The sequence below is a fragment of the Aplidium turbinatum genome, chromosome 4, assembly GCF_918807975.1.
Source record: "Aplidium turbinatum chromosome 4, kaAplTurb1.1, whole genome shotgun sequence".
Taxonomy (NCBI): Eukaryota; Metazoa; Chordata; class Ascidiacea; order Aplousobranchia; family Polyclinidae; genus Aplidium; species Aplidium turbinatum.
Genome location: NC_137475.1, coordinates 2,653,032 through 2,674,993, shown reverse-complemented (window position 1 = coordinate 2,674,993; position 21,962 = coordinate 2,653,032). Strand labels below are relative to the sequence as shown.

General features: G+C 35.4%; 3 protein-coding genes across 5 annotated transcripts in view; 1 reads left to right on the top strand and 2 right to left on the bottom strand.

Moving 5' to 3' along the window:
• The window catches only part of LOC145768361 (uncharacterized), a 38,451-nt gene extending 36,505 nt beyond the window's left edge, over positions 1-1,946 (bottom strand). The window contains exons 1-4 of the mRNA XM_082579842.1: positions 1,817-1,946; positions 918-1,046; positions 629-705; positions 360-501 (exon numbers count right to left, since the gene is read on the bottom strand). Coding sequence (XP_082435968.1) covers positions 360-501; positions 629-705; positions 918-1,046; positions 1,817-1,946 — 478 coding nt within the window. The remainder of the gene's footprint in view (positions 1-359; positions 502-628; positions 706-917; positions 1,047-1,816) is intronic.
• Positions 1,947-4,516: 2,570 nt separating this feature from the next.
• Positions 4,517-12,345, bottom strand: LOC145768359 (CUB and sushi domain-containing protein 1-like). Its single transcript, XM_082579841.1, has 8 exons — positions 12,279-12,345; positions 11,652-11,798; positions 10,553-10,771; positions 10,042-10,182; positions 7,288-7,464; positions 6,427-6,624; positions 5,760-5,948; positions 4,517-4,761 (listed from the first exon to the last, which is right to left on the bottom strand). The coding sequence occupies exons 1-8, from the start codon at positions 12,343-12,345 to the stop codon at positions 4,517-4,519; spliced, it is 1,383 nt and encodes a 460-aa protein (XP_082435967.1).
• Positions 12,346-16,158: 3,813 nt separating this feature from the next.
• On the top strand, positions 16,159-21,612 carry LOC145769280 (uncharacterized). Of its 3 annotated transcripts, XM_082580867.1 has the most exons (6): positions 16,159-16,397; positions 16,704-16,846; positions 18,544-18,828; positions 19,236-19,446; positions 19,909-20,071; positions 20,227-21,612. In XM_082580867.1, the coding sequence occupies exons 4-6, from the start codon at positions 19,309-19,311 to the stop codon at positions 20,382-20,384; spliced, it is 459 nt and encodes a 152-aa protein (XP_082436993.1). In that variant the 5' UTR covers positions 16,159-16,397; positions 16,704-16,846; positions 18,544-18,828; positions 19,236-19,308; the 3' UTR covers positions 20,385-21,612. The 3 variants fall into 3 exon arrangements, with proteins under 3 accessions (XP_082436993.1, XP_082436992.1, XP_082436994.1); XM_082580866.1 differs by lacking the exon at positions 16,159-16,397 and having other exon boundaries at positions 16,575-16,846; XM_082580868.1 differs by lacking the exons at positions 16,159-16,397; positions 16,704-16,846 and having other exon boundaries at positions 18,303-18,828.
• Positions 21,613-21,962: the final 350 nt, after the last annotated feature.

Below are 21,962 nucleotides of genomic sequence, written 5' to 3'. Positions count from 1 at the left end.
ATGGTAATAATCCGCCTCGATAGCTCAATTGGTTAGCGCGTCACTTCTGGAACGAAGAAACTTCAAGATCAATAGCGGCGCTGGTTCGACTCTCGGGGTGTGCGCTTGAGCAACGCACGTTAAGGACTGCTCTCCATTCAGCGGCATCTAATGGATGGAATAATTCCCCGGCAACAACACTTCAACAATCGGAAACTTCACTCTGTCAATCTCGGTGACCGCGCCTGCGTCAGTGATTCAAAGCCTCTACAAGTATGCAAAACTGCCAGGATAAAGCTCTGCAAGAAGCTTTCCCAGTCCGAGGATAAAGATTCAATCAAACAACAACATTCTTGTTCTGCTACGTATGTGAAACGCACTATCTTTATTGGTTTCATCTTCGAGTGTATTTAATGAATCTGTGTCTGGATTATCCAGAAATCTCTCATTTGTAGCGATAAACTGAAGTTCATTGAAAGCTCGTGGACGTCGAAATCGCCTTCCGAAAGCAATCAAATATATCTGTGACGTAGACAATGAAATGAAATCACTTTTAAGGTCATCGAAAGTATTAAAACTACAAATATGGCTTTTACTTGATTCGTAGCTGTTCTCTCAGATTCAATGAAAAAAACTCATATGTACAAACCTGTAACAGATCTTTTGCGTACAAAGATCTAATTTCATCAATGGCAGATACTGGATCATCTCCTTCCGTATGAATGCCTATGGAACAATATCGTTTAAAAAACAATAAAAATATAATAGTGAGTTGTCTGTCTCGGTTTAACTGCTCATGTTTCTTCAGGCGATCTGATATTTAAGATTTACTCTGTGTGATTATTGTCTTCATTTGTAATGTCATTGTCGCTACCTAGGAAGTATTGTTCATACACATACAACACACAAGCAAACGTTTTATGACTTAACAAACGCACCGTTGATAAACAAAAGCACATATCTTGTTCTTCCCTGGTTTTGAGTAAATGATGTAGCAAGAGATTGATTCAGACTGACAAACGCTCTCTGTGTGTTTCGCCTACTTGCTGACTCGTCTACCAAGTTATCTGTGAATTAAAACAAACAAACAAACATGAAATTTCAATTGTAAATTAAACAATAGTAATTTTCACTGCGTTTCCATCGCACATATATTACATCAAATATAGTTATTGCTTTCTAAAACGTCTACGTCCTGTTTCACCCTAAAAGGTGGATAATCAGAAGGTCCTTATTCAAATAGAAAAGTGTACATTATGTATAATTTAGTGGTATGTTTGCTGTTAGGTAAAACTTATATACTGTGCATTCTGTGCTATTTACACTGTAGGCTATTGTAATTTGTAATTATTTTGGTTTATAAATCTTTGCATGAAAAGAAAAATGTAATTTTATTAACCATCAGTTTTGACTTAAAAAGATATTTATAAACTTTCAAATACATTTTATTTTTATAGAGCACATATCATAATTATATTGCCTTATAAAAATTTTATAGGAAAAGATTAATAAAATTGCATCTTATAAATAAACAGTAATGTTTAAAACAAATGCTATAAATATCATAAAAATGTATTGAATACCAAGCGCAGTGATAAACCACGGTGAATCAATTAAATGAAATCATAGCTTATATTGCTATAAAGTATGCAACTTTAATATAAAATGTATTGATTATTACATTATAATGATTTCATATAAAAATGTCGTATAAGGTATATGTTGCATTTGATTCATATAAGCTATCCTATAGCTATTTTTAATACGCTATTTTTTTAAACAAAACAGAACAAAAAATATATTTTATTAGTGTAGCTAGACCACAACTCATTCTCACGTCTATCAATTGTGATATTTCTCAATACACCGATAGCTTCTCCTGCTGTTGTTCTTCCATATTCAAGTAAGACTTCAACTTCAGAAGCAAATACTGAGATCTCGATAGTTATCATCCCATTCACAGACATCTGCAACCATCGCTTGTTGAATTAACTTGTCAAAAACAATAAGCGACAACCAAATTGTCGGGTCGCCGTTCCCATAAGATGCGTTCAACATTTTCATCAATGCAACAACAGCCTATATTCCCAATAGGTCTATACTTCCAAGTAATAAAATCTAATCGAAATAAAACGAACAAAACAAAGGAGAACAAATTTAAACGTTTTCAGAGCAATATTGTTTTTTCTACAGTATAATTTTTTGGAAAATAATGGTTTGGATAACATTCTACATCTCCACACATCAATCACGTATGCTCTTCTGCAGTAACCAAATTCAAAAAAACTTTAGGATCTTTTGGTATAATGCTAAGCGCTTACATTGTTTTTGCAATTATTTCAGTGTGTATTCATGCAGACGAAAATGCGCCACAATGAATTTATTTAGATTAGGTTTAGTCTATAAGTATGCAAAGTGACTCAGATGCATACGACAAAAATACGGATTTCCATATATTACGTTGGGTTACTGTATTTTGTTTGTCGTATCCAGGCTTACCCCCGATGATTGGAGATTTAGATTAAGTGGACGGGAAAGCAAAGAAGCCAATCTTCGTGTCCACCTTTAGACATGCCTTTAAAGTGCCCCTGACAGGTTGGACCCAAGAATAGTAACTTTTCTAAGCATTTTCTAGCGCAGAATTATGCTTAGCGAATTTTTTAATCTTGAACCCGAAGCTCGACTGGTTAGGGCGAAATTTATACAAAACGACAGTTCCGCAGCGCCACCACAGGCGAAACTCCATATTCCACTGCTCTGGGACGACTTTGGTAGTGTTACGTCATCGTGGGTGGGCGTCGTTAGCAATGGATAAAACAAATGCTTTCTAGATGTAATTGGTGGATCACAGTTTGGTCGGAGTTGGTACAAGCGGTTGCTTTTTTCGAAGATTTATTGTTTTTTGCACTTTAATAAAACTGTATTGGATATGTTCCTACAAAACCTAAAATATACTTGAAGTGAAAAATGAAGAAATCGTACGAATCATCATTCATATTTAATTCATCATCATTCATCACTATTCATAAATAAATAAAAGTTTTCTCTCATAATGTGCCTTCAGTTGGCCATTGAAATCCGGTGTAATGGCCATCTGGACTTGAAAATTGTTTCGGATTCGCCAAACAATGCATGACGGCAGCACAATCCGATTGTTGCTTCCGAGAGCACCACCTTATAGTATCCACTCCAATACATGCCTGTAAGCGACTAATTACCGATACTGCCTGCAAGGAAATAAAATCACTTCGTTTAGTGTGCATTCTTTAGCGTTTAGGGTATTTTTAGTCTAATGTAGCATCCTTACTCTTTTGGTAGGTCTCCGTTTTCTCCTTTCGGTTTATTGCTTTTTCTCCAGTTCTTCCTGCTCCTCATATAAAAGTCCTCAGACCTGCAGGATGTAAGTGTGCCTCAAAATCGGTCAAATTGGTAACACAGCTAGATGCGTCTTTCTTCAAAAGTTCTTTCGTCTGTGACACTTCATGGCAACATAGGCTACACATTCATTGGGCTGGGACATAGACTCGCACTTGTGGCAAACGCACCACCTACGTCCTACAGTTCCCAGCAAGCAACTCATTGCTGAGAAGATCCAAATCGAGTTGGTGGTGTTAACAAAATCATCTCCATTGAAGTGAAGAGAACATATACGACTAGTTTTGTATGGTCCATCCCACTTTCGAACACAGAAAACTTTCACTATTTTCTTCTCGGCACCTTGTTTTGTTTGAAAGCATGAAAAGATAGCACACGTCTTTGTCACTGACTCTGTCACACAAACAGCAATTTCCAGGCATTACCTCAACCATAAATTAAGGGTAGCCTACTGTCTGTGAGATACTGCTGTTACACTGCAAATGGCTATAGCCAGATTAGGACAAATAAAAAATTATCCAAATTGTAGCCCTACAAGAGTTTAGAAAAACTGCAATTTCAATTGAATTGAGATGCTGTTTGATAAAAATAAACTCAATCTATTTGATCTAAACCTGATAGTAATAATAAGTTGACTTTTTCATTTCGGTAATTCTCATTTTGCACATGCTTTAGACCAATAGAGCCCCACACATTGACGTTTTGGAGCAGTCGTACCATACTTTACCAACTCACCACAGAGAAAGAATGTATCTTTCCCACCCACGGTGACGTCACAGCGAGGTTGCCTTTTTTATTTTCGCAATTGAATGAGTGCCAGATTTGCCGAAAGTGAACGAAAGTTTGCAAGCGTGTAACTTAGTAGCCTGTTGATATTTTTTACGATTTGTTGGTCAGGGAAGTTTGTTAGTGTCAACTCTTTGGTATCTTAGGTAAATTTAGCAAATTTATTTTCCTGTCAGAGTGTCCTGCCAAAGACACTCCGCATGCTCTTGAGCGCTGTCGAACCGCGCCTTTTCGAATGTCGTTTCATGGCTCTCGCCACTCGGCAATGCAGCTGACTATTAAAGAACCCAGACAGCCACTTTATCTGAACAGATTCTTTCCAGATCTGGGCCACATCAAGTGGCTGTCTAAAGTAAAGAAATCAGTGTTTAAAGAATTATTTATTTCTAAAACAAACGTCACATACATTTAAAATCCTGTCCTCAGCAAAAGCAATCGACTTCATCAATACGGTATCTCTGACGCCATCGGACAAATCAATGATGAAGTAAGCTTCATGATTAGTGGAACCCTCCGAAGCAAATCTCCCAATTTGATCTCTGTCACCATCCATCTGAATGAGGGTGGTGGCTCTTTGCAATTTCTCTAAAGCTTTTTCATTTGTGCTCGGAAAGTTTGAATCTACAAAAACAAAGGTCAAAGTATCAACAATAATGAAAAAAGTTTGCTAACATAAATGATAACAATTGTTAAAAAAAGGTATAAACAAGTCGATGGTATAGTCTAGTTTCAAAGGTATAAGGTTAAAAACTACTAAAAGAAATAATTCAACAAAAGCAAGTTATTGATATAAAAACATATTAAATCTTTGACAATCAACTATACATTGAACGTTGTTGTTCAATGTTAGTGCAACAGAACAACTTATCTTTTTAGAAAAAAAGAAATCTTTATGACCTATAGTTTGATAGTTATTTTACATAACTTAACATAGAAACTTAAAATTTTAAAATTAGTTGTTTAAATTTTTTAACAAAGTGTTGATTGGACTTTTCAAAGTTTTTTAAAGATCAAGCATTGTTTTTTGAAGCTTGAAAAATGTTTTTCTTTGTTATTATTATAAAATTTCCAATCTCTTTTCTTAAGTCTTCTGTTTTCAAACGTTTAAATATTGAAAATGGTTCACCCTCCTTTCTTTTAAAATTACGTATCTAAAGGAAATGAAGTTCTATTAATTTTACAGTGTATGTATTGGTGTTGTTTTTCAAGGGACTCGTTTTGCTGGAGACATGTTAAAAAACACGTGACAAGTTGAAGATCTGAATATAAACAATACCAAGTCACAATTTGAATTGTTGACATAATCCGAAGTTGTGTCGTTACATGGCAAAGCATGTTCTTATAAAAACGTTTCATTTTCAAACGGATTGTTTCGTCACACTCATCCGTGCAATATCCTATGACGTCACATTAAGGCATGGCTATGGGGTCGTGTGCAAAATATACCACTGCGACTCCTCGGTTTATTACTGGCCGACTCCATACTCTGACTCCACAGCCTTGCTTTAATGTAGCGTTAGAAAACTTCCACTACCTCTTTTACAAATTTTTTTTATTTGTGACTAAAGTAGTTTAAAAATTTGTTTGCTCCTCTGTGAAGTCACAATACACCATCATACTTGTGCATATTGGCGCTCCCCCATCACTCCATTGAAGAAAGTAAAGACATTCTTGTCGACTATTTCCGTTCATCAAATATCCAGGATCGCAAGTAAACTCAACAAAACTTCCAACGTCGAGATTAAGTGAGGAAGAGATGTTGCCATTGATTGGAATGCCAGGGTGTGGACATTGAATCCGTGAACTTTCTTTGATGGAAAATTTCATGAAACAAATTTGGAACTTTGGAATTAGTGTTAGCAAGTTTCAAAGTATTTTAAAATTACTAAGAAACAATCAATTATATTTCAATCTATTATTTGTAATTATAATAAATATCATGACATTAGTGTTGAATCTTCAATTTATAAACAAACTCAGTTTATTTTGGTTTCAAGTTAGCCAACCAAACCATAACACTGCTTTAAGTTTCTTTTTATTTAACTACAAAAATAAGACAGGTAATAAAAACATTAACAGAACCCAACACCCAACAATGACAAGAAGTCTTCAATGGAATAAACGCAATTAGAATTTCTAGGCAAATCAACCAAAGCTCTTGCAGCTGATGCAGACAATCATCAAATAGAAAATTTATCAACTACTTTTTTCCGTACATGTTTTTACATGCATTTTTTCCAAGTCTTTCAATACTTTTATAATCTTAATTGCATCTACTTCACTCACTTTTCTCATCGCAAATGGAGATTCGTCCACTCCATCTCCCATTCCTCAAGCAACGTCTTACTCTGGAACCAATCAAGCGATGAGATGGAGGACAAGTGAAATTAACTTGACTTTCCATCACATAAGGACCGGTTGGATCACCTTCAACGCTTCCACCTGTTGTTCTGATCGAAGGAATGGGATCTCCACAAGTGATTCCTTTGCAAACATGAAATTTAGACAATAGTAATAAATCAATTATGGTAGGGACTCATGTTGCCAACCTCCTCGTGGTGAGTCCTGGTAATTTAAATTTTTGAAGCGAATGGCAACAATCAGAGACTGCAACTCACAGGGCACCCGAGGTATAGTAAAAGTATAAACCCTCGGCCCCGATGTCCAACAACGTGATCTGCAGCGGCCTCAAACGCAAGAAGAAAAATCATGGTAGTGAGTAATACCTTAAAATTTTAGAATAAAACGTCGCTCGGATAGCAATTTCTTCAACTTATAAAACCTTGAGCTTCAGCTGAGCTGTCACGTGGAGTAAAAGGTTCCATAAATTCACAAGTGTTATAGTAGACTACAAAAGACATGCTAACCAAATAGAATGTTTATCATTAGGCTATCCAAAAGCAATAATACTGTAATAAACGATGATGTATTGAATTGACTGGTGAGAACAAAACTCCATGAAATGAAGGAACGATGATACACGCTTCCCATCAGAATTATATTAAGACATTCTATCAGAATTGTGATAAACTAATGAATTTCTCGCTAAATGTAACATTTTTGTAATTACAAAACGCCACGATCAGTACAAACAAGTAACATTTGTTTAGTAATAAAACCATTTATATTATATGAATAATATCTTACGCCGGCAAGATACACGTTGTCCATCCCATGTTCCTCCTCCAGTGCACTTCCTTGATGGACTTCCTGAGTGGATGTAAAATCCAACCCAACAATTGTACCTTGCAACACGTTCATGTCCTGTTCCTGAATAGGTTATCACTGCATTGCGAGATGAAGGTGCCTGACCACAGTTTATGTCTGAAAAAAGGTAGTAGCCATTACATCAATTTGGAACTAAAAACTAAAGCAAACATTTATATATAAATTGTAGACCAGAGGAAAAACTACTTTTGTTTAAAATACGATTTTTGAGATAAAGCAAGTTGATGTTAATGTCAAGAACTACATTTGGAAAAATGAACTATGTTTTGATCAATGAAAGTTTGGATTAATGGATTCGTCAAAGAATATTGAAATGTTATATCTCAGGGTTACTCAACTAATGTTAACTAATGTCCAGTTTGACAAGTTGAATTGAATATTTTTAGCGGTCCAGTAAATAAGTTGTTTCATACGCAACCACGAGTTAAATTATCTGTGCCAAACCACTTTTTTAGGTAAAATTTAACTCGAATTGGATTTCTGACAAAATGTTGGAGAGTCTGGGAGTCGAAGCCCCCATCAGCTAGGATAATCACAGTAAAAATTTCTTCCTCCCAGTAGAAATCTATTTAAAGAAGCCCTGAAACGTGGCAATAAGGTTATTCTTCTAAAAGCTCAAGGTCCACCATCAAAGCCCAGAAGGTGCGGATTCGGTCCGCGGTCCGCCAGTTGAGTAGCACTGCTATATCTAGTCAACCCTTTTATACAATTCTGAAACTTGGAGACTGGACAGTGTCACACAAAATGGAGAAACGGATTGATGCCTTCGAGCTCTGAACATACAGGCGTATGTTAAAAGTATCATGGAAACAAAATATCACTGACGATGAATTATTATCCAAATCCAATTCAAGCAAAATGCTCTTACAAATAGTCAAAAGAAGTAAATTAAAGTATTTCTGAAACACGATAAGGCAAAACTCGTTACAAAGATCATTAATAGAAGGGAAGATAAACGATAAAGAAATAAAGGCAGATCAAGAATGATTTGGACAAATCTCACTAAATCAACAAAATTAAGTTGCGAAAGTGCAGGACGAACAGTTTTTGGTCGAGAGCAATGGCAAATTGTATCCAACTCTCAATACGAGAAAGGAACATAATGATGATGGTAATGTTTTGCAACGCTCTTTAATCGTTTATATCTATGCAAACACCAGCGTGTGTTGAGGCGAAATTGAAGCGTATTCTTGGTAAAATTTTGTACGGGTACAAGCATTGACCATATTATGCTTCTTGATAACTCAATTTCCACAAGGTGTGACGTAATATGCAGCTCCACATCTCAGGACTTAGTTCAATTCGGTTTGTGTTTATTTACTTTTTGATTTCTGATCATCACAACGAAAAACAAAATAGGCCAAACATAGCAGAGGTCTAGAAAAAGACCCAAGCGAGAAAACACGGACTGCTATCTGCAGAAATGTAGGACTGTAGAAATACTATCTACAATCAATTGAGTGCACAAAAGTATTCACACTAGAACATGCAGCAGTCAATGACAACAGATCCGAACATCATATTGAAAATATCATATTGAAAATAATAAACATCATATTGAAAATATCCAACATTTGCTTTATCGAAATTCCACCTGCTGACAGACTTGATGATGATGATGGCCATCTTGGGAAATAAAGAGCGAACATCATCATCATTTATCAATTCAGTTTAAAGACTTAGGTTGATATTAATAATACAGTGTAAAGTTTGGCCGTCCCAGAGATTGAATAAGGAATAATTGTGACTATGTAACAAATTTAAAAAAAAAATTCGTTATTAACTTTAGGTCAACAAACTGTTGCTTAATTGTGATTCTCGGGGTCAAATAGACCTAACAGATGAGCACTAGGAGTAAAAATCTATTACCTAAGGATCATGAGAAGTATAAACATAACAAACAGTTACAGATTGTTGAAAATAGCAAAAAGTGTGGATATATCACAAAACCTCGATGATACAAAAAACCTGGCATGATTTTGGAACTCAGAGCCACAAAAAACATTAAGGAACATCAAAAAATGACTTAAACAAAAATAGTGTTATGTAGTTTTATGGCGAGATCGCTACACCTTCACAAATACTTACTCGTTTCTTCCTGAACTACACATTACGTATTTATCTGTATGGCAAAAAGTAACATGTCATGTTTCTTGATTTGCCAAGATTGGTTGGTTGGTTGGTTTTAAATCTTTATCCTCGGACTGACAAAGCCTTGATTGGTTATTCCTGGTTGTTTCGTATACTTGTAGAGGCTCTTGACACAGGGCCGTTAACCGAGATTGACAGAGTGAAGTTTTTCTGATTGTTGAAGTGTTGTTGTCAGGGAATTATTCCATCTATTAGGTGCCGCTGAATGGAGAGCAGTCCTTAGAATGCGTTGCTCAAGTGCACACCTCGAGAGTCGAACCAGCGTCGTTTGATCTTGAGCCGGGCGTGTAACCACTGAGCTATCGGGGCGGACAAGTGATTTCATTGAAATATATATTTGAAAAGTAACCCTAGCTCAAAATATTTACCTGCAAAGTCGATTGGCACATTCTAGATCAGGTGAAAACGTAGAAATGATTTAAATCTATAAATCTGGTAATGGTTAATAAATTTCAGCTGATGTTTTAAATGCTTTGCATTCTAATCTAGCAACTTTATTCCATGATTTAAAATAATACTGACTTGGATTTACACAGCTTCTTCCACATGGGCCATCGCATCTGCACTTCCTTATCCCAACACAGTCTTCATCCTGAACACAATCTGCCCCGCATACCATATTGTATTGAGATACTTTTGAGAAACTGTACGGCTGGCAGGATACTATGAAGCACGTGGGACACAATTATTTCAAGAAAAACTATAAACTAATAATATGATGGTTGGTAAGCAAGAGAACATATTATGATTTCCTCACTATTTTTTCTCTAAATTTAAAACGAATAATATATACATTGCTGTTTATGATGTGCTGGCTATAAAAGCTATTTTAGTTTTTCTATGATCTTTGCTTAAAGATTTACGTACGTATGTTGAATGATTTCAGCTGGAAAAATAATGCACTTATTACAAATAGTTTAATATGTTCTGTATGTTTTCCCACCTACAAATCAAGGAAAGAAAAAATAATTAAACTTCAAGTAATTTAAACATTAAGAAAGAGAATCAACGAAAATAAAGTCAAGTTATGTACAAGTGCAAATAGTTGTTCCTGTCCATCTTCTCCTTCCGTGGCACAGATGCTGCATCGGAGGCCATGCTCTCCTATAACCTGGTAAGCACTCATATTCAGCCACATCGTCATACACGTACGGCATTCCCGTCACCAGTACGAGTGAGCCGTTCGATGACCTGCGACGAACAATGACCCTTCGAGCGTTGGGGACGTCCGGGAGAGGACGACACTGGTTTTCTGAAACCATAAATCTAACTATTAAATATAACTTCATAATATTTCACAGAGTAAATATTACTTTAGGAAAACGATTAAAACAGAGTAAATAGTAAATGATAGTAGAGTAATTTTACCTATAATATTGTACTTCAGTAACAACGTTTGATTGTATATAACGCTTTTATCTATTATTTTCGTGAAGACCATGTTCAATTTTGCAATAGTTTTGCATATTTTTGTATAAAACTTCTATTGTACTTTATTGATGATTAAAGCTACAATGTGATAATGATGATACGACAATATTATGATAAATTGCAAAACAATACAAACAATAAAACTGGAGGCAAATGAATCCTATGTTTAGGAAAAGTTTTAGGATTGATACTAAAACTACAGTGTTGTGAAGAAAACAAAGAACAAAAACTATTAAGTTTACAAAATGAAGACTTTCCTAAACGTTTCATTTAATGAAAACAACTTTAATGTTCACATATTTTCTTACATCAGATACAATGCGCTATTGTCGTCATGGTACAGCCTAAGGCTCATACGAGACTGTGTTTTCATTACTATAAAATACTGTATCTGCAGTTTCAAAATTTATTCAAATCAGCTGATGTGTCAGAGCTGATGTTTCAGGAAGACGAATAATGAGTTTTTGTTTAGCTGACATAAAGAAACGTCAAATTTATATAAAGTTTAAGATGAACAATTTGCAAATTCAAAAATTATTGTGGTCATAAACTTGCATCAAACTTGCAGTATCTTGCATCACTATCAAATTCTTCATGTTGTAATGTGACACTTATTTTAAGAAATAACGTGATTTTGGTGATGTCCTATTTAAACAGTGCGTTGCCCTATTCTTATAAATGGGCTACTTTGACTTTCTTACCATGGTTAATGCAGGAATATCCACATTCGTAGTCGCATGTACAAACTTTTCCATTGTTGCAATAATCTCTTGCAGGAGTGCACTTCTTTATACGACATTGTCTACCGGTGCGTCTCGCGGCTTCCAGGTTTCTTTTTTGACATTGACCTGGAATGGAAAAATAATTCAAATACAACAAAGGCCTATCACTGATGTACAGTTCAATATTTACAACAGTAAGACAATTAAATGTCGTGGTTTGCAGCTCTTCTGCTATGCTATGTTTCGAGCTTCCATAGTGAAACCCTTTCCTCAGGAGCAAACGCTTTTTGAAGGAAGTAAAAAACTTTCATTCAATTCCAAACAGGTTCTGGCCGTATCAAATCTGCATTGAAGAAATTGGGTCACAGGACAGGTCCAACGACATATTGTCGTGGCATCAAATCCAAAACACCGAATTATTTTCTTTTTGATCGTTCAGTTTACCATTCATTGCTCCAAGTGAAGTCGATCAATGCACAACTTGGTTGCGTAAAAATGTGCAGTAGCAACACGAAAACTGCCCATAGATTTTATAAATTCAATAGATGAAAAATATTAAATGATTTTAGTACAGTATTCAACATTGTCGATACTTCTGTTTCTTACCTTCTGTTTGTGGCACTGTACTGAGCATAGTTACGACAATAGCTGCAGCTATAACCTGAAAATCCATATTCTTATTCTTCCAACCAATGTTGAGAGTTGGTTCAAGTAATTTCAGAATAATAAACTGGAGACCAATGCAATAAATTGATAATTTTTAAGCCTTTGTTCTAATTATGTTATAGTTTTTTTATTGAAGAAGATAACCGTTTTATGCAGATTGATTAACGGAAAAAAAAGAAACGGTTTATGTTTTTTTTATATAATGGTATCTACAATTTAGCTTGCTTGATTTTTAAACAAGTTTCAGCTATTTCAGATGTTATTCTTAAAAATATAACACTGTACATCATAATATACAAAAGCAAATTATCAGCTAGCATTCAATATTGTTTAGTCTGTTCAGATCTTCATAGTTTAAATCTTTCTGACAACATCAAAGTATAAAGTGAAGAAGGGCACTTGTTTTGAGGAAATCCATAAGGTGCTTTGACTAATAGGAGCCCCAAATCTTTTTTAAGGGTCTTAAAGTAACTAAAGCACTTCGCATTTATTGAAACCTTTTTGATTTTAAACGTTTTGTTTGAAGGATCGGGCGTCGTATTTATTCCGGGTCCACATTACCCTCCACAGTCAGAATAGGGTTATGTTGCAATCACTGCAACCAGACAATAAAAACATTCAAGGGTTCACGTACAAATTGTCAAAAATCTTCATTGGGTTTTACGCTTATTCAAAAACAAATTAAGTTTTAATAAATGCACATTGATAATGATAGTTGTGCGTCAAAAACATCTTGACATACTTCTTTATTTATTTTTGTTTGTTGAAATGCAATAAAGTTGAGTCCGGTTGAGTTACTTAGCTTGTGTCACAACAAAATAAGTCTCATGGCAAGGTTCTCTGCTAGACTCACAGTATACCAATGCTTATTAGTACAATGCTTCTCAAGAGACTTTGGTCATCATCTGCAATGTTTCTGATGCTGCAACAACAAAATTCGGAGCAAAATAATTCTAAGGGCTTGGTGGCAATGAGATAAGAATGAGTTTGTTACAAAGTAAGTGGAAATAATCTATCACATAACCTGCATGGTATGACCTGGTGCCATTCCAGTATCTCATAACTACAGCTTTGTGTTGAACATTGTCAGTAAAGATAAGACTCGTGTTACTCTGGGGTTGAGCTATAACAGCTTTCTGTTTATGATTACTACTGCATAAAGTCAAAATTTTCAATTGTTGATTCATCACTTTCATACCCTACGCATGTTATTAAAAAAATTATTATAATATAATATATAAATACATCAAATATGGTTATTACTCTCTTAAACCTCTACAGCAGAAGGTCCTTCTTGTGATGTTCCTCCTTTTAGGGTGAAACATGCTGTAGAGGTTTTAGAGAGTAATAACTATATGTAATGTAATTCGCTCTGCTTGACTTTTTGCTTGGCGTTGAGCAATTTTTATAGTATTAATAGTATTTATTGTTTAATTTAAATCAAATATAGTTATTACTATCTGAAGCCTTTACAAATTGTTTCACATAACGGATCATCAGAAGGTCTTATTCATAAGACCTTCTGATGATCCGTTAGGTGAAACAATTTGTAAAGGCTTCAGATAGTAATAACTATATCTGATTTAACTCGCTCTGCTTTGTCTTTTTGCTTGGCATTGAGCACTTTTTGTAGTATTAATAGTTTTCATTGTTTTTATTGTTTAATTTATATAACTGTGTTTATATTATATTATAATATAATATTATAAGAAGCATGTTGTATATGACATTTCGTGTACTTCTTTTCACCACTGTTGGATTTTAATTTCATGGAAAGTAATTCGCATTTAAGTTAATTCTAAAAGTTCTACCACCAATAAACCCCACAAACAAGAAAGAGCAAACGAGGAAACTAGCAACACGGGTTCAACTCAATTCTGGAGCAATTCTGAGCATATCATCTGTACTTCAAATACTGTAATTCTAAGAAGTCACTGTAAATTATCTCATCGACAGCATCAGCTGCATTACAACTTATTATTATTCTCTTTTTTATAACAAACTCTTCTTTCTGTTACAAGTAATTATAGTATTAATTAATTTATTTATTTAATGAAATAATTGCTTCTACATATCAATTGAACTTGGCATAATTTGATTTGCAATTTAGTTTCTTTCTAATGCAAGCTGAAGGAAAAACAAGAAAGCATTTCCACACGCCTACCTTCAGAAACAATGCGTACGTGATGCAAGTAAGCTATGTTAGAAGTATTTCGTTTTGTATCACGCAATAATTAAATACTAAATTAAACGCCAAGCATCTCTCGAGTAACTAATTTGCCTAAGGCATCAATAGAAGACTTCAAAGCTACAAAAACAAGGACACAAGTGCAACGAACTAACCAAGCAACCAAAAATCCAAAAACCAACCAACTAAGCGAACTAGACCCCATAAACATTGGCTCGTGAAAAACACGTGAAATTCTGGGGGAACTCGTGTAATACTGGGGTACGTTTTTTTTACACCTCTTTAACACGTGATTAACACGAGATTTTTTACACATGTCATCAATTGCAATAATGCTTTATATCATATTTGAAGTAAGTTTTTCAACTCTAGAATATCAATTGATACGTTTTATGTTAATATCTTTGAAAAATTTCTGCAGTTGCATATTCACTTGTTTCTGCATACTCACGTGTTTTTAACGTGTTATACACGTGTTTTTTACACGCCAGTACCAAGTTTGTTTCATCTTGTTTTTCTCGTTTAAAATAATTTTTCAACTCTAGTAGGCTATTTGATACGTATTATGTTAATATCTTTAAAAAATTTCTCCAATTGCATACTCATTTTTTTCTGCATACTCACGTGTTTTTAACGTGTTATACACGTGTTTTTTACACGCCAGTACCAAGTTTGTTTCATCTTGTTTTTCTCGTTTAAAATAATTTTTCTACTCTAGTAAGCTATTTGATACGTTTTATGTTAATACTTTTAAAAAACTTCTCCAATTGCGTATCCATTTTTTTCTGCATACTCACGTGTTTTTAACGTGTTATACACGTGTTTTTTACACGCCAGTACCAAGTTTGTTTCATCTTGTTTCTCTCGTTTAAAATAATTTTTCAACTCTAGTAGGCTTTTTGATACGTTTTATGTTAATATGTTTAAAAAAATTCTCCAATTGCGTATTCATTTTTTTCTGCATACTCACGTGTTTTTAACGTGTTATACACGTGTTTTTTACACGCCAGTAGCAAGTTTGTTTCATCTTGTTTTTCTCGTTTAAAGTAATTTTTAAACTCTAGTAGGCTATTTCCTATTTGATGCGTTTTATGTTAATACAATTTTGGTAAAGAGGTCACTTTCTTTTATGTTAATATCTTTAAAAAATCTCTGCAATTGCATATTCACTTTTTTTTGTATACTCACGTGTTTTTAACGTGTTATACACGTGTTTTTACACGCCAGTACCAAGTTTTTTTATCTTGTTTTTCTCGTTTAAAGTAATATTTCAACTCTAGTAGGCTATTTGATGTGTTTTATGTTAATATCTTTAAAAAAATTCGGCAGTTGCATATTCACTTCTTTTGTATACTCACGTGTTTTTAACGTGTTATACACGTGTTTTTTTCACGCTAGTAGCAAGTTTGTTTCACCTTGTTTCTCTCGTTTAAAATAAATTTTCAACTCTATTAGGCTATTTGTTGTGTTTTATGTTAATATCTTTACAATAGGAATTGTGCAACTCAGGAATACAGTATTATGTAATTTTCATTAAAACCGAATTTCTCCCCTTTATTTTTCGTAAACCTTATATCGAGGTTACCAGCGGTCACCTGATTAAATATCCCTGTGAGTCTGTGACATAAAAAAATGGCACAGAATTTCACTAAGTATTTGCTTATCAGCTTAGGAGAGGACTTTTTAGAGTGACTGTTAAGTAGGCTACAAGGTTTGTGTTAATTAATCTTCCATTTATATTTAGAAATCATTAACTGATTTAAATCTACCGAAAAGCGCCTGAAGATAAAAGGTTCAATCTTTCTTTTTACCAAAAGATTGTGCACGAATCGCGATGAACATACCGAAATGGTGCAGTGCTGTTCAAAAAGGTAGCGAAAAGCTGTGCCTGTTTTTTGTCATCTATCGAAGTATGGTACCTACTACCTACAGGCTACAGGGCTTGCTGTAGAGTGTAGACAGTGCATTTATTTCTATTGTATGAATAGTTTTTCTCGATTGGCCTATCATTTAATGTGCAGTCTTGAGAAACAACACTGATTGAAAATGCTTTACTGTCTGTGTTAAGTAAGTCCAGTCTATTTTGTGCTTCTGTAGATTAAATATATGAAGACTATGACTGAGAGCATTTTCAGTCGTAGACTTTATATCAAGAGGTGAAGTTGATCTTGTCCTAGAGAAATGGATATTTCATGATAATGATGTTTTGGAATGTTATTGGCCTGAGCTTCCGGTTACAAGGTTCGCCAGTTATGCCTACAAAATTCAGATGTCAATCCAAATTGGAAAAAGTATCATGTACGAATTATGTACAAAACAGGTAAACATTAATATTAATTTATACTACCCATTAAGTTATAATACATACGGCACCTAAATAAAAGTTGGAAACAATCAGAGGTAGGGTTTTGCCAGTAGAGTACCCAATGGCCGGCTATATTATACATATATATAATTATGGTGACTTAAGAGTTAAGAGTTGGAATTCACTGGCCTTATGATTCTCTCTTACTAATTTACATTGCCAAGTGTCAAGGTTGTTTCATTCAACAATCAACATGTACCTATATGTATATAATATGTTTTCCAATATATGGAGTTTTGTGCAACAAAATTTATGTTTGCTCTGTTGTTTCTGTTGCAGCACAGCTGCTTGTCTTAATTAGCTGTCAATTTTTTGATATGTAATTTCCATTTAACCGCTTTAGCAGGTTGTTATAGGTATTATTCTATATGCAATATGCATGAGATCTTATTCTTCAGTGTATCGTTTTTACTAAGCTTGATCACTGTTATGGGAAGATGACATGTTAACATTTTGCAACACATAATTTGGCTAAAGCACTGATAAAGTTACAACATGCTGAAAATACTTCGAGACCAGCATGTGCCCCAGTTGGAGCGCGATACATTGGACAGTCCAGAATAACATAGTCGTCAGTTTGTTTTTGTGTGCGACACTTGTAGGTGTAGAGTGAGCCAAGCATATCACTAAATATATTTTGTTTAAGCAAGGGAAGCAATAAGGCTGGCGGGGGGTTAGAGCGTGCCAAAAGCACGCATATTTTAGGGGAGTCCGGGGGCATGCTCCCCCGTAAAAAATTTGCAAAATTACACTCAAATTATGCATTATAGCGCTTTCTGGAAACACTTTCAGGGTAATAATTGTATGAAATTTGTAGGCAGATAAACAGCTATTAACTTATTAAAGGTAGCTGTTACACACGAATGGGCAAAAATTGCGGCTAAAATTAGAGAACACAAAAAACTCAGCTACACAAAAACCCAACAGAGTAAGCGATTCTGAAATTGCTTCCACAGATTAGTTTAAAGAAGCGTAAATCGCATCAACTTTGCGCGATTTACGATTTGCAAAATTTATTGGTGTCTTTCTGTGTGTCTAAAACAAATCCTGGGGGTGTTAATAGCCAGATGTCTTGGAAAACGATTTAAATTTATACAAATTATATTATATTTTCAACAAAGGGTTCAACTTCGGAGTCCAAACTTTGAAAATTTGGGGGGGCATGGCCCCTTTTGCCCCCCTGGCTACGCTTATGCAGTAATGATCACAAACGAAAGAAACGCCCCAGTACAGTGCCAGCCTTAGGGTATTTCGGGCCCTGTGCGAAATATGCTTTGCGGGCCCCAATGACAATGATCCAATTCAGTAGCGTAGCTAGGTATTTTGAAAGGGGAAGAGGGGTGGTTTGACGGTCGGCGGGCGAAGCCTGGCAGCGTAATTGCCGAAGGTGACACCCAGCGGCGGGGGATCTGAGAGTCCTCCCCCAGAAAACTTTGAAAAATTACGTTGAATTTGGGGCATTCTTTGAGCATGTTCAACAAAAATTTGGGTATGAATATTACTGTAAAAAGGTGTGTAATTTCCATTTAACCGCTTTAGCAGATTGTTATTATTCCATATGCAATATGCATGAGATCTTATTCTCCAGTGTATTGTTTTTCCTAATCTTGATCACTGTTATCGGAAGATGACCTGTTAATATTTTGCAACAGATGATTTGGCCAAAGCACTGATAAAGTTACAACATGCTGAAAATACTTCTGATTTGGCTTCAACAGCAGCTAGTGAAGAAGAAGTAAATGATAGTAGACAACCTAAATCGAAAAGAAGAAAGCGGTCTTCCTCTGTGAGGGCACCATAGCAATCAAGTCCAGAGCGTGAACAATCAGTCCTTGATTTTCACTTGGATGACAATCAGTTGAATGTTGCAATCGACACTACGCCTGAAGTGACCAAGAACATATCTTGTGACGAATTTGTTGCGCTGCAAAGTGAAGGTTTGCACCTGGTTAAATTAAAATCTTGAAACTTGTTCGATTTACTTCGCTCAACAATTGCTCAGCTGCATCGGTGTGATGATATAGTTTTAGCTATAATTCTTCACTTCGTTTATTTATGTTTACTCTCTTTTTTATCCTTCGTAACTCCCATCTTTACTCACAAGCAGCGCATTTTGAAAATTCAGTTTCTCGAATTTTGGAAGATCTGTTGAGTCTCTCACGTGAGCGCCCCTACAAGAGCATTGTTCTTAATTGGCAGTATTATTTACCACTCGCTTTTCTTGTTTGGCAGCTGCTTAAATCACAACTGCCCTAGCCTGGGAGCTATTCTTTTTGTATTGTCAAAGCAAAGCACCTTTGCTAACACCAAATCATGTTAAAGCAACTATTTATTTTTCACACAGTTCGACGAATTCGAATTGCTCAACTGGAAATTATGGGAATTTTAATTCTGTCAACGAATAATTGGATATAATAATGACAAACGAAAGAAGCGCCCCAGCTCAACAAATAGAGGAACCCCCTTCGGACATTCCATCTTTTCCCATCAACAGCCTGGAGGATTTTGATCAGCTTGAACACAACCTGGGAAACAGCACTGTTCAAAATAAACTGGTAATTTTTTTTTTTACTGTTAACATGGCTGTGGAATCGGTATCACAACTCCGACTCTCCTCATAGAATAGACATACAAGAAATACTGGTTATTTTCACCCTCTTTAAAACAGTTTTGCAATGTCGTACTGCTGCAAATTTCTTGAAACTTTCAACCAGCATTGACTGCAGCAAAACAACAAATTATACATTTCCCAAAGTTTTTGACACTCTGACAATGGATAATTTTAAAATTCCTCGCAATGTAGAGCATTCCTCAATTTTATATAGGGGTCGGAGTCAGTGCAATTTTTAAAACTCCGACTCCTTTGGCTAAACAATAAACATTGTTACGGCTCTGACTCCACGGCCCTGACTGTTAACAATGAAATTTAACAGCTTGCAGTATGAGTGCGCTCTACTTTTATTCTATGGAATATAACCGTGAAGTCTAAATTTTATATGATAAATGTTGTTTTGCAGATTTCTTATTTGAGTCGGTATTTTTCGACGGACTACAAAAAGAGCGTAAAGCAACTTCTTTCTGGAGTATTTACGGATAAGCTTATGACGAAGTTTAATTGGATGGGTCAACGCGGTTCCAAGCGCCCAATTAAAGATTGCAAATTTATTTTTGTAATTTATGGTGCGTAGCCTAAACTTTAGATTTTGCACGTATACCCTGCTTAATGAACGTATGTTGCAATCTATTTTTAATATATTTGATCCGTGAAGAATTCTGTATATCTATTGCTAGCCTATTGCTTTTGTGACTAAGCACTAACTCTTTTTTGCTTACAGCATCAGTTCGAACATACAGTTACACAAAAGACACAACCATGGGCGATGTTAAAGCTGTTGTGCAAGAATTCCTCAAATCAGCTGAAAAGAGAATAAGAAGACAGTCAGTTGCAAGGACATCTTCATCCAGCACGTTTCGCCCAACTGATGATGTGTGAAACAGCTGTACTGTCTTCAGTTATATCTGTGTTTTTTGGCATGTGTGATTTTGGTACCAAATAAATTGCCATATTAAACACGGGTTTGATGTGTAAAACACGGGTTTAGAAGTCGTGTAAAACACGGGTTAGAAGTCGTGTAAAAACACGGGTTGCGTTTGTGCAAACACCCGTGTAAAACACGGGTTTAGAAGTCGTGTAAAACACGGGTTAGATGCCGCGTAAAACACGGGTTTAGAAGTCGTGTAAAACACGGGTTAGATGCCGTGTAAAACACGGGTTTAGAAGTCGTGTAAAACACGGGTTAGAAGTCGTGTAAAACACGAGTTTAGAAGTCGTGTAAAACACGGGTTAGATGACGTGTAAAACACGGGTTTAGAAGTCGTGAAAAACACGGGTTGCGTTTGTGCAAACACCCGTGTAATACACGGGTGCACATCACGGGTTTTACACGAGAAACTGGGGTAAAAAAACACGTATCTTTCTCGTGTTTTTCACGAGCCAATGTTTATGGGGGACCAGCTGCAGTAGTTGGCTGAGTGCATATCCCCTTCGGCTGTAATGTTGGTTGGTCCTGAGTTCGATTCCAGGTCTGGTCACAACAAAAAGCGTTACCGGTTGCATTTCATCTTGTAGCCTATGACAAAAAAGGAAAAGTTGGTGATAATGTGGCAGCATCGTAAATATGGCACAAAATTAAACATAATTATTGAAGGTGAAGATCTTAGCTGTTGTAGACCAACAATGGCCAATATTATTATAATGATTTTATTTGTTACCAAACAATTGCTTGCCTGTGGCTCGTCGTTTCTTTCGTTTCGTTTTGTTCTAATTTGTGTCACGTGCTTGCATCTCACACCTCACGTGATCTGTTGCTCGCCATGTTGTTTACTTGTTATCATTCTTGTGTCAGTTGATGAGTTTCTGCTGCTCAGTTAAGAACTATCGCTTGTTATTATTTAGTGCATTGTCAAACTGAAAATTCAAGTTCGAACTGTGACTTTATTTCTTTTGAAACGTTTGAAACTTTATTTACTGTATGTGCAGTATGACTGTATATTTTTTTCGCGTAAACAAAACCAGAAAATATATTATGATGCCCATTAACTTGAGTTAATTATAGCCTATGTCTGAGGTACAACAAAGTGAACACTCCGCCAAGCCTTTCCCATTATTATGAGCATTGCAGTGAAAAAAGCACCAAGTCAGCGGTTGGGTGTAGTTTCGTCTCTGGCTTTGTTGAATTTTAGTTCAAATCCACGTTGAGTCAGATGGTGGACATTGAAAACTGGTTGAATAATAACGTTGACGCTGTTGTCTCGTTATTTCTGTTCCGACTTATCGGTGGCGGAGAAAATTACCTGTGCATACAGATTTGCTGCACATTTGCTAATTCCATAGTAAAGCAAATGCTAGAAACTTGTTGTATGTTATTATGCTCTAATCTCACAACGTCTCTTTCTGTTTCTTGACGTCACGGGTGATTTAATTTAATTTAAAACCATGTTCAAGTGTTTTTGTAAATATGCCTTTGACGATTATTTGGCGTAGTCATGCGCATATTATGGTAAATATGAT

Coding starts and splice junctions, on each gene's coding strand:
- LOC145768359 (XM_082579841.1), bottom strand. CDS start 12,345: ATGGATTTTCAGGTTATAGCTGCAGCTATTGTCGTAACTATGCTCAGT. Junction 7,465..10,041: donor AAGAAGCTGTGTAAATCCAA/GTCAGTATTATT, acceptor ACCTTTTTTCAG/ACATAAACTGTGGTCAGGCA. Junction 6,625..7,287: donor ACAACGTGTATCTTGCCGGC/GTAAGATATTAT, acceptor ATGTTTGCAAAG/GAATCACTTGTGGAGATCCC.
- LOC145769280 (XM_082580867.1), top strand. CDS start 19,309: ATGACAAACGAAAGAAGCGCCCCAGCTCAACAAATAGAGGAACCCCCT. Junction 19,447..19,908: donor GCACTGTTCAAAATAAACTG/GTAATTTTTTTT, acceptor GTTGTTTTGCAG/ATTTCTTATTTGAGTCGGTA. Junction 20,072..20,226: donor ATTTATTTTTGTAATTTATG/GTGCGTAGCCTA, acceptor TTTTGCTTACAG/CATCAGTTCGAACATACAGT.